Raw genomic sequence first — 15650 nt, 5'->3', positions numbered from 1 at the left:
CTCAGCCGCATGCCTACTGGCCTCCATCTCCCTTCTTCTCCTCCTCTCATCAACAACCCGAACAACCTTCTCAACATACTTTTTATTTATTTCTTTTCCTTTCTTCCCCATCAACAGCTGCTTGACTAGCTCTTCCATAACTTCACATCCATACCTATCATACGTATCTAGAAATAATTCAGTATCAATAATATTATATTCTGCGTATCCTCTTTTCCTGAGTTCTTCTTCACTAAGTCCTTTTTCCCTGAGAGATTTTCTAGTGCACCCCTCAGCCAGCAGCCCCAAAAGCTCCTCTTCAGGAAGCTTACTATACAGACTCGAGGATGCATTACACACTATACTTTCTGTACAAACTACTTTTTTCCATTTTTCTATATCACAGCATTTTTTTGCACAGTCAATGATATGATCACAAAAATATTCTACCTTATCTCTTGTTTTTCTATCCATACTATCAGATACCTCATTCATCATTTTACTAGCTTCCTCAATGAGACTTCTTCCAAGTATTGTCATTCTTCTATTTCTCTCTGTCTTTTCATAGCATTGGAATACTTTATTATATGCCATTTCTAAAAGCTCACTAAACGTGCTTTTCCCTCTTATGTATATATTCCACATATCCTGAGACACTTTTCTCAAATGATCCCCCATCTCTCTTCTAAACACCGCCTCAAGCCTCCTGTTTCCTTCAAAATATATATCATAAAACGTAAATGATAATACCATGTCTGCAATATGATCGATGAATTCTTTAGCGTATACTTCCTCACGCGTGCCTTTTCTCAGATCTCCGAACTTTGTATTCGGTAATACGACGGCATTAGTACCAGAGAAGATCAAAGGAAACAATATGGTTCTTTCTATTTCTTCCAACTCAAGAATTTCGACTTTTTCCACTACGAATGTAGAGCCTGATATCTTGCCGAATAGAATAAGTATTTTTAAGATATTGAATTTCATGGGATTCACTCTTTGTTCATCCTATTTCTGACTTATTTTATTGTGTTGGCTAGCATATAATCTCATTGGTTGCACATATTCTCCTTTGCTTTCAATATTTTCTGCTTATATTTTTTAACTATTGATTTTTCCTGTTGTTGTTCATGCAAGGATGATCTTCCATATATGTCAAAGTATATCTCTTGTGTCTACATAGTATTTTTATGGCTGACAGTGCCCAATATCTACTAACTGCCTCTCTAAGCTCTAAGGATTACAAATGTTACATTTTAGTGACATATTATATGATTAATGCATAAACGCTTATATAACCATTTCACAATTCTGAAAAATAATTTATTCAAAGTCAAGAGATTTTTGGCTGGTGATTGCCTTTCTTACAAGAAGGATTGCCTCATTCCTGCTAGCCTGGCACCTGATGTCTTCTATCCTATTTGTAATGGAGCAAAGAAAAGTCTTGAAATTCGGATGGGAAATGCATATATCTTTGTGAAGTCTGAGTAAAGAGATGAATACCCTTGCTGCTAATACAGAATTCCAATGTGCACACTCATGAAGTGCATTTATAGTGAGGATGACATCTGATGAACTCATTAAACAAAAGAATCTGTCAAGTTCACAAAAGTCTATATCCATCAAGGTATTGAAAAATGTCTTAATGTTATCATTAGAAAAGTCTTTAGACAGTTCCTCAAGATCTGTTAGGAATCTATCGTATACCTTACAGTTCATTATCTTAGCTACCTTCATAACTTCTTCATCATCGCTCTCTTCTTGATCTTCCTTTTGGAATTCATACTTGTTCATGCTATAAAGATCTATGTTAAATTTTCCACAGGAAATCATTAAATCTTTTTTTATCTTTACCAGACTAGATTCATGGTACTTGAATTCCTTAAGCTTTTCATATCTTTTAAAGTATTGAATTCCACCAGAGGAAAACATGAATAAGTCTTTGCTCAAGTACTCTACACTTCTTGAATCACCTATAAAGCTTTTCCTGCATTCTCCAAACTGTGTTCCCCACATTTTGACTGTTTTGTCTGCACCACAAGTGAGAATTTCTGAATTATCTGGTGACAACTTCATTGACCTGACTGGCAAAGCATGGCCGTACAGCGTGACTTTTAGATCTAGTCCATTCATATTATATATATGTACCTTATTATTTAGGAGGCCCACACATAACAAGGAGCCATCTTTCGACACTTCTATAGATGATATGGGACTTTCTACTTCTAATGTCCTAAGAACTGTGAATGAGCTATCGTAGAACAAAATATCATTATCCTTCCCTATGATCAGCTCCGTTGTGTTAGAGAAAACTGACGAAACAGGCCCTATGTTTTCCTCTCTAACCAAGTCATAGTTTGAGATTGAGTAGCAAGAAAACCCTTCGTTTCCTCCAACTACGATGCAATTGTTCCACACACATATGCATTTTCCGTTCTTTATCTGTATATTGCCGATCCTTTTTATTGCTTGCTCGTCTAACATCCAAAAAATTATGCATTCTTTTGAGAGTGTGATTATCTTTTCTTCATGGACTTCAAGACATAGAATTTCGTTCTTATGGAATCCGAATGAATACACCTTTCCATCCTCAATATACTCCCAGCAGTTATCGATAGTAGCAAATACCAACCTGCCATTTGATGTTGTATCGAAGTCTGCATATCTATCGCTGACCTTTATTGTCTCCTGGTGCTTCATGGCTATTTTATCTTTCTTGCTCATATCATAAATGTGCAGCTTATTTTTGCTTTGGAGAAACACCCTGTTTTCCTTCACCTTTATATTTCTTAACTTCTTAAACTTATTGAAGGGGCGCGTTGTTTTATCTTCTAAACTATAAAAAATGCATTCACCATCCTTAAAGAATATTATTGCTTCTTCTTCCACAACAAAAGTGTCTTTTATGGCTTTTTCAAACATGTGTACGCTTTTTATATGCTTGTCCTCAAAATCCCAAACTCTTAGCGCGTTATCCGCACAAACACCAATAACTACTTTGGAGTTGGAGAAGAACTTTTCCACACACATATCATTTCCCTCATAAGATACTCTAATTTCACCACCAATTATGTCGTATAAAACAATACTTCCATCTGCAGATGAAGACAAAATATAATCGCCGATCTTTGTAACTTTTGTAACTCTTCTGGAGTGAGGCCGGAATGATATTATTTCATCGGAATGTATTTGGACAGCTCCGTTTTCGTAACCTATTACCAGCAGATCATCAAAAAAGTCAAAGCAAGTTATTTTCTTGTTGAGAGTGGGTACACTTCTTTCTAGCTCAGAAAATCTCACATTCCATGCGTTGAGCTTCTTGCCAATAGAAATATACACAAATTCACCTACATGCCTAATCTGGCTGTTTCTGTCAGACACTTCTCCCAAAGTTGCCAAGTGTGTGAAGTCTGGTACAAAACTATCATCTAGCTCCTCCATTTTAAGGACTTGAAGAATTAATTTTTAAGTTATTGCTATCGAAAACTTTATTTAGAATAAATATACATGTGTTATGCCAAACAGAGGCTGAGTCTTTCATTTTCCAAGTCTTCATCAAGATGTTTATTTACTACCCAAGTTCTTCTGCAACTTCTTCGAGCGCCCTGATTGTAAATTTCTTTGATGCAAATTTTAGTTCTTTTTGGAATTTCAGATATGCTTCTAGCTCTTCATCTCGGACAAAATCCACCACAAACCCCGTTCTTCCAAATCTTCCAGACCTCCCTATCCTATGGATGTAGGTTTGTGTTGACGCAACCCCTTTGTATATTGGAAGATCATAATTAACAATCAGATTGACCTGTGGAATATCCATTCCTCTTGAAAAAACATCTGTTGTAAGAAGTATCTTGGATTTTGAGGATCTAAATTCTTCAACAGCTTTTTCCCTTTCTTCGATCTCCAAGTCTCCATGCAAACAAGACACAGAATGCAAGTCATCTTCTAATTTTTTCTTCAAGTAATTAACTGTTGCCTTTGTACTTACAAATATGATCATCTGGCTAATTGAAAGGTATTCGTAAAGCGACTTCAATGCCTTTCTTTTGCTGTCTCCCTCCGATTCTATGTAGAATAACTTAATTTCGTCGGGTTTTCCATTGCGCTCTTCATACATTTTGATTGCATCGGGTGCGTAGAACTCAATTGTCTGCTTAACTTGTTCAGAGTATGTTGCAGAAAAGAAAACGATCTGTGCCCCAGAAACAAGCTTGAGTATTCTGAATGTCTGTGTTCCCATCATATCCTTATCAAGAAGAATATCTGCCTCGTCGAGAACTATGGTTCTAATCTCCTTGTGGTTTAGCTTTCCAAGGTCGATAAGCTTCAGAATAGTTCCGGGACTTCCAACAACAACTTCTTCTTTGACAGACTCCGTGGCCTTGTTTTTCAACGCCGAAAAGACCTTCATTCCAAGAGGCTGTGCCAATCCAGAAATAACCTCAGTAACCTGAGTATTTAATTCCCTTGTAGGTGTAACCACCAACGCTTGGGTTCCCTCCCCAACTCTTGTATTTCCAAGGACTCCACAGGTGTAGGCTATTGTTTTTCCGGTGCCACTCTTGCTCTGAACAACAATATTGTGCCTCCTAAGAATATGGGGAATTGCTGATTTTTGGATTAAGCTAGGCTTTTCAAACCCCTTGTTGTATATGGCTTTTAAGAGTTCCTCTGATAGTCCCATATCGGAAAAATGCTCTGCAACCAATAACTTTCCTCTGTCCGTTCCTACCCCGCTGACATTCTCATCTAGGCCTGTTTCTATGGCAGCAGTATCTCTCTTAATCATTGTAAATAGTTCCCTTGCGACTTCCCTATCATCTTGGATTAGAGATTTCTCTTCCATACCTGGGGTTTAAAATACAACAAAATAAATTGTATAGGCGCTTTGAAACAAGAAGTAAGTAAATGCATATGAGCGAAAGGCTCATGGTTCTTGCGACGCAATTAACTTGATATTTCTACCAGCCTATCAAGAACCTCCTTGCATAGGTATCTGCTGGGATCGAAGGCCAGGCATCTTACATTTTCTTTAAGGTCTTCTGCATATGCACTTTGAATAGCATCTTTTTCAGAGCCTTGGATGGAAATAAGGAGGAGTAAAGCTACGTAACACCTCGTTACCTTGTCAACAGTGTGGTAGACCCTTGCAATTATACCTAAAGGAATGCCAAGATGGAAGTTCTTGGAAACTAAATTGACGAGTATTATCATCAGATACTTTCTTCTATTCAAAACTCTTGGACTTTCTTCCCTACGCTTTAGAACAGATGGTATAGTGTCTGAAAAATTTCCTTTCGGTACATCCTCAAGACTTCTGCAGTTTTTGCTTTTTATGAACTCTTTCAGAACAGCTTTCCTAAGATATATCTTAAAGTTCGGGCTTAAAGACAGCCTTCCAACATTTTCTTCGAGCTTTGTATAATTTGCTATTACCTCGTAGTTTTTTCCCTTCTTTAGTAAAATTTCGATAAAACCTTCGCTTAGATCAAACTCGGGACATTCTGCCAAGAGAGAAAGAAGGAACTTGTTCCACTTAATTATTCCTTCACTCATGAACACTTGTAAACCCAACACTATTTTTCTAAGTTCAACACACTTGGAAAGTCTAGAGTACCACTTGATTGGGATCTTTCTGAGTATTTCTACAATAGCCTTTGTTTTTGACTCAATACAAGAAAAAGAATCAAGAGACGTCCTGTCCGGCAGAAGATCGTCAAATATCATTAGCAAAGTTTTAAACAGCCCTCCAAGATCAGTAAACGAATATGGGTTGAACACTTGGGACAGTGCTTCTATTAACATGCTTGATGCAGACTTCGACATTTTCTTCTTAGACACTACCTGAATCATTTCTTCCAGATGCCTTGACTCTTTCATGTAAGTCTTGAATCTTTCATCATCCATCAAACCAACCATCATCCTTAAAGATTCATCTATTTCATCATTGTCCAGGCCCTCGACGATATAATCCATCTCGTCTGTATATTTTATTTCCCATATTCTATTCATTATCTCTATTACTCGAGAATAAAGGGGAAATAGCTCTGATATGTTTTGCATCCCCAAAATGAACATTGACCACCACTTTCTCTGTCCAAAAAAGCTCCTGAGACTATGTAACAAAAAGATTGACAAGGAGGTGATGAGGAACCTCCAACTCTTAACAGAGAAGTTTTTGTCGGACATAATACATAGATCTGCATTATTGTGCAAGCACAAGGGGAAGAATATCGTTGATAACAGTGATATACGGTTTGTTATTGAAAAGGACTTCGACTATAGCTTTGGAGGAAGAGAAATTCAAGGCTCTACAATCCTACCAACCAGTGAACATCTAGAAAGAATGGCGGAAATTAGCAGGCAAAATAAATAAACTTTTACCTACCAGAAGGACATTGCCAACAAAAGTTTTGTTTAGAGCCCTAATATTGTTTCCAGAGAGAATGGAAGATGGATACAAAGACATATTGGAATTTGCCAATGAGCTGAAGCTGCACTTCAATGAGGATATAATCGACTATATGTATAAGCTTCTAGATTCTGGAATGAGCCCTCAAAGCCTCATGTTGCTTCTAAAGGAAATAAGAAACGAGTTGTCTGGAAGAGTTAGATAGTGAGTCAAAAGAATTTACGTCTTACTTAGGGTGGAAAAGCCTTATATTAGAAAGAAAATAAATATCTATTCATTGAAAAGTTTTGAGCCCTAATGTTGTGGACAACGGAAAAGCTGCGCCGATCCTTTTTAGACTACTTTGCCTCGAAGTCTCATAGGGTTGTGAACTCGAGCTCAGTGGTTCCCTATGAGGATGACACCTTACTTTTTACAAACAGCGGGATGGTCCAGTTTAAGAAAAACTTGCTTGGAGAAAGAAGCGAACTGCGCCGAGCCTGCAGTGTACAAAGATGTATTAGGGCAGGGGGAAAGCATAACGACCTAGACGATGTGGGGAAAGATACATATCATCACACGTATTTTGAAATGCTGGGAAACTGGTCATTTGGAGACTATTTTAAAGAAGAAGCAATAGGATTTGCTTGGGAGTTTCTGGTTGAGGTACTTAAGTTGAGCAAGGACAAACTATATGTCACGTATTATGATGAGTTAGACAAGGAGAGCAGAAGGATATGGCTCAAGTATCTTCCTTCAAATAGAATTATTCCGGCGTCGTACAAAGACAACTTTTGGGAAATGGGTGATACGGGACCATGCGGGCCTTGCACCGAGATACATTACGATAGGATTGGGAATAGAAATGCCTCGGAATTAGTCAACAAAGATGACCCTAATGTCATTGAAATCTGGAATATTGTATTTATAGAATACAATAGGACTGCTTCCGGGCTTACACCTCTTGAGAGGAAGTGTATAGACACTGGAATAGGGTTAGAAAGGCTACTAAGCATACTCATTGATGTCAAGTCCAACTATCTGATCGACAGCTTCTCCACAATAATCAAAGCCATAGAAGAGCACTGCGATTTCAAATACGAGGATTCTGAAAAAAGCACTGATGTTGCTTTTAGGGTTATATCTGATCACTGTAGGACAATAGCTGTTTGCATTTATGACAAGGTTGATTTCAGTAACGATGGGGTGGGATATGTGCTGAGGAGAATTCTGCGTAGAGCTGTTAGATATGCACACGAGGTCTTAGGGCTGAAGGAAGGAGTGCTTGAGGAGTTGGTGAAAATTGCAGCAGGTACAATAGGAATAGATCTAGAGTCGACTGAGTGTGTGAGCAGAGAAGAGGCTCTATTCATGAAAACCTTAAAGAAAGGGATTGAGAGATTCAATAAGATTGCAGAGAACAATGGTAAAATAAGCGGAGAGGACTTGTTTTTGCTGTATGACACATATGGATTCCCTGTGGACTTAACAGAGCTGATGGCTAGGGAACAAAATATCGAGATTGACTATACGAACTTCGAAAGCTTTAGGCAAAGAGCAATTGAAGTTAGTAAGAAATCCAAAGGAACAAAAATCAATATTGATGGGGACATCCTTTCCAAGTTCCCACCCACAAACGACTCCTTCAAGTATGAAAGAAATAATATGAATAGTACAGTCCTATTCGCCGTTGTAGGGAATGATATTATAACTGATCCCGGTGAAATACCCGAAGGAGTGGAGCTTGGGCTCGTATTTGACAAAACCTGTTTTTATGCAGAGTGTGGAGGTCAAGTTGGGGATACAGGAAAAATAACCTTCTACTGTGGAGAAAAAAGTATTGGTACTTTCAATGTTACGGATACTCAGGCAGTCAAGAAATTTGTTGTTCACAAAGGAATCTTAGAGGGGAATGCATCCTATCAAGCCCTTCAAGCATACAACAGTGAGCTTAGAAGGAGAACAATGAGAAACCACACCGGAACACATCTCCTGAATTTCTTTCTTCGTACTATAATCAAGACTGAGCAGCGTGGAAGCCTTGTTGATCCTGAAAAGCTTCGGTTTGACTTTGAAGGAAGAAAATTAACAAATGAGGAACTAGAGGAGGTAGAGAAAAAGATCAATGAATTTATCAAGAGCAATGCTAAAGTTGAGTCTGTTATCTTGGATAGGTGTCAAGCCCTCGAGAATTCCAATATTGTTAGAATGAGAAATGAAGAGTATCCTGAAAAGGTGAGAGTTATAACCATGAAGAGTGATGGGCTGGTTATTGAAGAGATGTGCGGGGGGACGCATGTGACTAATGTTTCGGATGTAGGGAGATTCAGGATTGTCAATGAAACAGGGGTATCTGCCAACACACGAAGAATAGTTGGGGTTACAGGAAAGAAAGCCCAGGAGCTCGATGAGGAAGCAGAGCTCTACCTGAGTAAGCTGAACATAGGAGAGGTTGTTAATGTTGATAAAGCAATCCCACTACTCTACAAGCAGAAGATTGATGCATTAAACCAAAAGAATAGAAAGAGGGGGGAGGAGCTCAGCAAGGCTCAATACTCTAAGAACAAGAAAGAATTTGTTGAACTGATAGCTGAAAGGAAAAGCGCACCAGATACCGATGCTAGGAGCATAGTCTATTACTATCAGTCATCAGAGTCATGCACCAGAAAAGATCTCGCTAAATTTATTAGTCTTCTTTGTAGTGAAGCAGTGAAGCATGAAATTGAATGCATTGTTTATACGTTTATCAATGAAGAATGTTTGATAGCCGCAAATACATCTGATAATGGAGACTTGATAAACAGGATCAACTCAAAATACCCGAATTCTCATGTAAGGACTAGCAAGGGCATGGTTCAAGGAAGCATCCATTCGAAAATAACCCGCGAAGATGCCAAAGATTTGATCTCTTGAAATAATAAATTAGTACCCTAGCTTTGAGCATTTTACTTTTATGCCATGTAGAAATTACATTGTGTTCAGAAAAATCGTATAAGAGCAAAATGGCTGGAGTGGGGTTCGAACCCACGCCTCCTGAGAGACTGGCACCTTAAGCCAGCGCCTTGGACCACTCGGCCATCCAACCTGCATGCCCACTTCCGCTCCCCCTTACAGATTTGGAGGCAACCTAGGTACCTGAGGAGAAAAAAAATATACCCAAATGGAGGAAGCAAAGACATTACTGCAAGACCTGTGTGAGAAGTTCAAGAATCCGGTGGAAAAGAACATACTTGTGGCTTTAGACAGCCAAAGAAAGGAGGAAAGGATGAAGATGGAAGCGGTGACGAAAGCTCTCCAGGAAAACGTCCAGCTTTTCAAAAAAAAGAACATCCAGCTTGAGGGAGAGGTGAGGAAATACTCTTACACGCACAGCAAGAAAAATGATGCGTTCATGGAGATAAACAATGAAAAGCTAAAGCTTGCCAAAAAGATAGTCGAGCTTGAGGACGAAAACGAAAAAATAAAAGTGGGCATCATTGCAACAGACAAAGGTATCCAAGAAAAAGAGGAGAGGCTACGTACTCTGTCGAGGCCCTCCTTCAACGAGATATATCTCGAAATTGTCAAAGGATTCGGAATTGAATTCCTCGAGGGGGATGGAAGGAAGTTCTGCCGGATAAAAAATAGAAAAATAAGCGATGTTTTCACAATTGATATCGGGTCTGACATCTCCATGTTTGAGATCACTAATGCCATCTGGGAGAAGATCTGATTGGATGATTTATAACAAATGCTTCTCGGAGCGAAATCCTATTGGTAATAAGCTGTGTTTCTTTTGGACCAATCGTTTTTGAAACACTGTGGAGATGAATACCTTTAGTAGTTAAACAAAGAGCCCTTGGAAAACATGCAAGGAGGAATGCAGCAAGAGAAAACTTTTCAAAAAAATATCAAGGAAGCTCTTGGAGACAAGCATGTAGCAAAAGACTTCTTTAGTATACGCAATGCCTCGGTCCCGCATGACTTGAACGATGCAAAAAGGAGGGTTCTTGCCAATCTCGATAGATTTAAATTCCATTATTTAGCAATGGCAGCGATATTTGCGCTAATATATGTTTTGTACCGTCTAGAACTGATTATACTCATCGGAATTGTTTCCGTTACGGCATATGCCTATAAGACAAAGCCGACGTTGTTTAATATTGAGATGGAGCCAAAATCCGTATGTATAGCTGGTGTTGTTGGGATACTTATCTTCTTTATATTTTTCAAAGAAGCGATAGTGGGACTTCTTGCGATATCTGCGATCTGTGGTATAGTGACCTTGGTACATGCTGCAGCACTTGAGGAAAACTCGGAAAAAGGCGATGAAGTGTAAAGATGACCTAATTAAAAGTATTTCACGATTTTACTCAAATGCCTTCTTCTTTCGAAGAGATCAATCTCAGGCGTTCTTAACTTTGAAATGAAGTTCACATATGTAATCTGGATAAGAAGGTATATTGTTGAGCCTGTCTTCGACTAGGTATCCAACAAACTCAATTTCAAGCCCTCCTTTTCCTTCTTCTACAAACACAACCGGCAGTTCACTGTCGTAGTAAGAGTAGAACTCTTCGATCATCTTACGCAGAACTTCGTTTTCTTCTGTCTTGTCTGTAAATATAGCCTCCTTTAAAGATGCATCTACGCTTTCCCCAATGTAAATATATATTTTTTGGGAGTTATCCAGGACATAGATTTCCTCAGAGTTGAGGGACTCTGCACTAAGCTTAAGAGCCTTGACCTTCTCCAAAGATTTGTCTATGTAAAAGTCGGTAAATGCAAACAGCCGTGGATAGAAAAACCTGAGATTTTGTTCGACAGTAAAGTTTGTTATCTGAGATATATTATCTTCGCTTATGCTATTAGAAAAAAAGCTATTCTTCATCATAGATTGGTATATGAGAGGAATTAGCTTAATGGATTCCGGAAGAACAAATTGGGAGCTGGATGCTTCTTTGCAGCAGCTACTTCTGTAATACTTGAGAGACCGGCTAATCGAATTTTCAACCTTCTTGCTATGCTCTTTGACGGTGCCTTTGTCCATTGCAATATACTTTGCATATATGCATGCCAAAGTGTCAAAGCTGAGGCTTGCATAAACCTCCGAAATCCTTGATGATGTCTCAAAGCCTGTATTCATCACGAGAACCCGGCTTGAGCCATCGAAACAGTAGAAGCTTAGTATCATCTGGACGTATACTTTAGACTTGTTTTGTAATGACTCCTCAAGAGAAAATGTCATTCCAAATGTGGTCTTGTCATCCATTTGTGCAAAGTCCTGGAACCCAAGATGCTCAAAGGCAGTATTTCCGTAGAAGCTTAGCTTTCTTATGGCGTCAGAAGTCTTTGCTTCAACCCTTACTTTGTAGGAACTTTTTGTGGTCCCCAGATTTGTCAGGTCTGCTGTTAGCCTTGCAATAGTTTCGGATGTGTATACAAAACTTCTACCAGTAGTCAAGGAGCATAGCCTGGGTGCAGATATCTTTTGCATAGAAAAGGTATTCAGAGTACACCCCACTTCAATAAGCTGTTTTGCCATCTCCTCGTAATCTAGTTTGCCCTGGGCATTGGTAAACACGGCCATCTTTGAACCTCTGCAGTATCCCGTTATCGAGATCCCAACCTTCAGGCAATCAGCAAATCCGTTGCCAGCCCCTCCTTTGCTTAAAGGTATTCTTGAGGCATATTCCACTAATAGCTCCATCCCCTTGCTATCTTCAACGTCCATTAAGAACTCTGGAGAAATAAATGGAAGCTGGAGCTTATCGGATAGCAGGACTTCTGTTATTACCCCACCTGATGACCTAACTAATGAGACGGTATCTGAAAACAAAGCAACCACTATCTTCTTGAATAGAAACTGGAAGTTTTCATCCCTTATGAGATGCCCCATAGCCTTCACTGCATTCTCCATTAATATAGGAGTAGTTGTATCAATTGCAAAAATAAACACCGGACCATAAACCATAGTAGTCCTGAACAAGTTTTCAGAAACCATGTTTCCCGATTCTGTTTTTACGACCCTTTCTTCGTTCTTTTTCCTGGTAACATATTCTATTGTGGAGTATCTTGTGATCTCATTGCTTATTCCTTCCTTTACCTGATTTTTTGAATTACAGATATTACAATAGAAAACATTTCCCTCAATCTTGGTGAATATATTGACATAGCTTTGACACTGCCAGCATCTTGCCGAAATATCCTTATCTAGCTCAGTAGCCATGGCCTTCTGGTTGAAGGGATTGAGAACAAGCCCAAAAGGAATCTCCATCGACTCAAACGTGTCCGTATCTGTTGGAAGAGTGTACATGGTAGACCTCAGTAGATTGGGATCTGTATTTGTTGTCTCAGTAATAAAGCAGTTTGTTGTGCTAAGCGGAGGCGGCTGAATCGATGTGTCAAAGGAAAAAAAGGACGCCTGGTCCTTCTCAATCTCAGAAGGAAAGTCGGGAATCTTCATCTTTGGCCTTCTTTGCCCCTCAAATGCCTTTGGAAACTGCTTGCTTGCCTGATGCATAGCCTGGGATGCAAAATCTCTTGAGTGCATATTATTCAAGGGTTTTTTGTTTTTGGACAAATGCGATTAAATAGTTACATTTCGCAGCCTCTCCAGCCCATCTCCTTCATACAGGCAATTTGCCTATAGGCGTAGGTAGAGGCAGCGATTTAAAATAGGGATGCTTTATGGCATCGTCACAATTGATTCTATTGCATGGATTTAGGATAAGGAGCTTTTCTAGCAGGTCTAGCGCATCAGATGACACCGCCGAAAACAGAGAACCCAAGGATGTCTTGGCATATTGCTGAAATTCAAGAAACCTGGGCAGGGTAGACACCCCTGGCCACTCTTTTTCCGTAGGAGTCCCAAGAGCTCTAAAAATCATGTCCAACTGATGAATGTCGGTGTCCCCTGCAAATAAAGGAACCCTTAAAAGCAACTCTGCAAATACACACCCTACAGACCACATATCGGCAGGGCTCCCATAGTCTCTCGACCCCATGAGAACCTCTGGTGCTCTGTACCATCTAGTTATCGCCTGAGGTGTCATTTTGTTTCCTATCCCCCTGGTAAGTCCAAAATCAGCTAGCTTTACTACTCCCTCAGCTGTAATAAGTATATTGTTCGGCTTAATATCCCTATGGATTATAAACAGCCTATGGCATTCATAAACTCCCTTCAATATCATCAACATCCATGCTTTTGTATCTCCAGGCATGATAATTTTATCGGCATTCCTTATCACATTCTCAAGATTGGTCTCAACATACTCTAGAACTATGTGAACGCATTTGTCATATATAAAGGTATCCAACAGCTTAACAACATATTTACTACTTATTCTTTTCAAAGCCTTGATCTCTCTTATTGCACTTATCTCGTGCCCCTGTGCATACTTTGTCAGCTTTATTCTCTTTATGGCCACCGGGGTATCTTCTATCCTGGTTCCTGAGCTCACAAAAGGCTTATCTTGAGGCAGTGCCCTATATCCAAGGTATATTACTGCATACGTCCCCTCTCCCAGCCTCTTTTCCTTAATATACGTTTTCATTTAGGGAAGTGAAAATCAAGCTTTAAAATGGCGTTAGAATTGTGGTATTTATTGATCTTCCAGGAAAACCCTCTTGTATAAAGACATCATAACCTTATCTCCAGACTTTATAGGCTGGGTAAAATATCCTTTGAACGTTCCCTTCGTACCTATAGGCTTCTTAATAAACCCGGTGATCTTTTTATTCCGCATGTACAACTGGATATTTCGGAAGTACATAACCTCTTCTTTGCTGTTGAACATGCGTTTGACAAGGCTATATCTCTTCTTGTTTCTGAACGGTATCCCTTGGAACACCGCTTCCTCAAAGATAATCCTGTCCCCCATAAATCCGTTCATCCCGACCGAAACAAGTGTCGATGCACATAGCTCTCCTAGTATAGATTTTCTATATATAAGAACTCTAGATAGCCCAAAAGTAACCGGCCCGATAAAGCTTATAACCCCAGATTCAAGCTCCTCTTGCCTCTTAAAAACCTTGTGGTTTAGGTTACGAGTGATCATTGGCCTTATATTAACAATCTTGTGCCCCAGATCAACCACCATGCTCTCTTCCTTTAATGGCTCTTGTCCCTCAAAGTGGAAATTGTGTATTGTCTTCTGGTCTTCATATTCATAACATCCAAACAGCACACATATTCGTTCTTCAAGAAGCCCTTCATATCTGAGCTTTATCTTCACCATCTGATTACTAGGAATTATACTGTCCTGCCCAGCAATGAGCTTCTCGGCTCTTTTGAAATCATCAAAAAATACAAGTCCTTTGTAGTGCTCTGGAAAACTGCATGATCTGAAGCTGCACGTAGATAAGTTCCTTATTCCTCTATATTCAGAATACTTGTCTATAAGCGATGGGCGATCTTCGGCAGAAGATTCATCTTCGATAGAATACTCATCGTCGGAATCATTTTCTTTCATATCATGATCACTGCAAGCAGACATTAAGGATTCCGAGTCACATTCCTCTTCTGGCTTCTCTATATCTGTGTTGAGAGTTCCCCCAATGTCGATGCTTACACGTAAATCACACCCTTTATATATCTTATCCCCAACTACCTCCTCAATAGACATCTCATATCTCCCATTGACAATCACCTTGTCACTAAGAAATCCACGCTTTAGAAATCCCTCAACATAAAAATATTCTCCATCACAATAAACGTTGCTTGGTACAATGTACGGCCTTCTACAAACAGATGTGTTTTTAACTCTCACATTGCTCAAAGCCCCAATCAGCCCTTCTATCTCAACTATCCTTTCTTTTGGAAAATGCTTCTTTGTAAGCCTCTTAGCCACGTCTTTGAGACCTTGATTAGCTATGCAAAATATGCAACTCGGAACAAATTTCTTGATTATCTTGAGCTTATCATCATCCACTTCATCAGAATCAATAAAAAACACCACCACATCACTTGCCCTGCATACATATCCTAGCTGAAGCCCGTTAAGTTCGTCCGTCTGCTTGAATAGGAAGTTCATTTTATGCTCCTCTGAGAAAAACAGTCCTCCTTCTCCATGCAAGTATTTGTCAAAATAATTCCCACAGTCTCTTCCTAGTGAGACAATGGACACCACCATATATGGCCCATGGCGCAGTGAGTATATGGCCTTGGACTCCTTGATCTTTGTAATACTGTCTACGCTCTTCATCTTCGTTCGGTTTCTTCTGTCTTTGGCCTTCATAAGCTTCTGGGGATTTGAAACAATAAAAATTTGGCTTCTTCCGGCTCGGCCTTTGAAAATATTGT

The 15650-nt window shown here is 39.4% G+C and overlaps 11 protein-coding genes and 1 non-coding gene across 12 annotated transcripts; 4 read left to right on the top strand and 8 right to left on the bottom strand.

Annotated features, from left to right (window-relative positions):
• Positions 1-966, bottom strand: EHEL_021480 (uncharacterized protein; the record flags this gene model as incomplete). Its single annotated transcript, XM_003886833.1, has 1 exon — positions 1-966. A coding segment is annotated over one exon (966 nt), but the record flags the coding sequence as incomplete, so codon positions are not given.
• Positions 967-1302: 336 nt separating this feature from the next.
• EHEL_021470 (uncharacterized protein) lies at positions 1303-3420 on the bottom strand (the record flags this gene model as incomplete). Its single annotated transcript, XM_003886832.1, has 1 exon — positions 1303-3420. The coding sequence occupies one exon, from the start codon at positions 3418-3420 to the stop codon at positions 1303-1305; it is 2118 nt and encodes a 705-aa protein (XP_003886881.1).
• Positions 3421-3550: 130 nt separating this feature from the next.
• On the bottom strand, positions 3551-4825 carry EHEL_021460 (putative DEAD-box helicase; the record flags this gene model as incomplete). The annotated part of the gene is made up of 1 exon (XM_003886831.1): positions 3551-4825. The coding sequence occupies one exon, from the start codon at positions 4823-4825 to the stop codon at positions 3551-3553; it is 1275 nt and encodes a 424-aa protein (XP_003886880.1).
• A 101-nt stretch (positions 4826-4926) lies between these two features.
• On the bottom strand, positions 4927-5991 carry EHEL_021450 (uncharacterized protein; the record flags this gene model as incomplete). The annotated part of the gene is made up of 1 exon (XM_003886830.2): positions 4927-5991. The coding sequence occupies one exon, from the start codon at positions 5989-5991 to the stop codon at positions 4927-4929; it is 1065 nt and encodes a 354-aa protein (XP_003886879.2).
• Positions 5992-6049: 58 nt separating this feature from the next.
• EHEL_021440 (transcription initiation factor TFIID subunit A) lies at positions 6050-6355 on the top strand (the record flags this gene model as incomplete). The annotated part of the gene is made up of 1 exon (XM_003886829.1): positions 6050-6355. One exon carries the CDS (start codon positions 6050-6052, stop codon positions 6353-6355), a length of 306 nt encoding a protein of 101 aa, XP_003886878.1.
• A 333-nt stretch (positions 6356-6688) lies between these two features.
• EHEL_021430 (Alanyl-tRNA synthetase) lies at positions 6689-9283 on the top strand (the record flags this gene model as incomplete). The annotated part of the gene is made up of 1 exon (XM_003886828.1): positions 6689-9283. One exon carries the CDS (start codon positions 6689-6691, stop codon positions 9281-9283), a length of 2595 nt encoding a protein of 864 aa, XP_003886877.1.
• Positions 9284-9373: 90 nt separating this feature from the next.
• Positions 9374-9455, bottom strand: EHEL_021420. The gene has a single exon. It is a non-coding gene; the product is annotated as a tRNA-Leu (tRNA).
• Positions 9456-9530: 75 nt separating this feature from the next.
• EHEL_021410 (uncharacterized protein) lies at positions 9531-10082 on the top strand (the record flags this gene model as incomplete). The annotated part of the gene is made up of 1 exon (XM_003886827.1): positions 9531-10082. The coding sequence occupies one exon, from the start codon at positions 9531-9533 to the stop codon at positions 10080-10082; it is 552 nt and encodes a 183-aa protein (XP_003886876.1).
• Positions 10083-10217: 135 nt separating this feature from the next.
• Positions 10218-10688, top strand: EHEL_021400 (prenylated RAB acceptor 1; the record flags this gene model as incomplete). Its single annotated transcript, XM_003886826.1, has 1 exon — positions 10218-10688. The coding sequence occupies one exon, from the start codon at positions 10218-10220 to the stop codon at positions 10686-10688; it is 471 nt and encodes a 156-aa protein (XP_003886875.1).
• Positions 10689-10754: 66 nt separating this feature from the next.
• On the bottom strand, positions 10755-12899 carry EHEL_021390 (Sec23 domain-containing protein; the record flags this gene model as incomplete). The annotated part of the gene is made up of 1 exon (XM_003886825.1): positions 10755-12899. One exon carries the CDS (start codon positions 12897-12899, stop codon positions 10755-10757), a length of 2145 nt encoding a protein of 714 aa, XP_003886874.1.
• A 76-nt stretch (positions 12900-12975) lies between these two features.
• Positions 12976-13902, bottom strand: EHEL_021380 (serine/threonine kinase; the record flags this gene model as incomplete). Its single annotated transcript, XM_003886824.1, has 1 exon — positions 12976-13902. The coding sequence occupies one exon, from the start codon at positions 13900-13902 to the stop codon at positions 12976-12978; it is 927 nt and encodes a 308-aa protein (XP_003886873.1).
• Positions 13903-13950: 48 nt separating this feature from the next.
• EHEL_021370 (uncharacterized protein) lies at positions 13951-15585 on the bottom strand (the record flags this gene model as incomplete). The annotated part of the gene is made up of 1 exon (XM_003886823.1): positions 13951-15585. One exon carries the CDS (start codon positions 15583-15585, stop codon positions 13951-13953), a length of 1635 nt encoding a protein of 544 aa, XP_003886872.1.
• Positions 15586-15650: the final 65 nt, after the last annotated feature.

Source organism: Encephalitozoon hellem, chromosome II (genome assembly GCF_000277815.2).
Source record: "Encephalitozoon hellem ATCC 50504 chromosome II, complete sequence".
NCBI classification, from domain to species: domain Eukaryota; kingdom Fungi; phylum Microsporidia; family Unikaryonidae; genus Encephalitozoon; species Encephalitozoon hellem.
The sequence above is the reverse complement of the archived record's forward strand: the minus strand, read 5'-3'. Positions and strand labels throughout refer to the sequence as shown.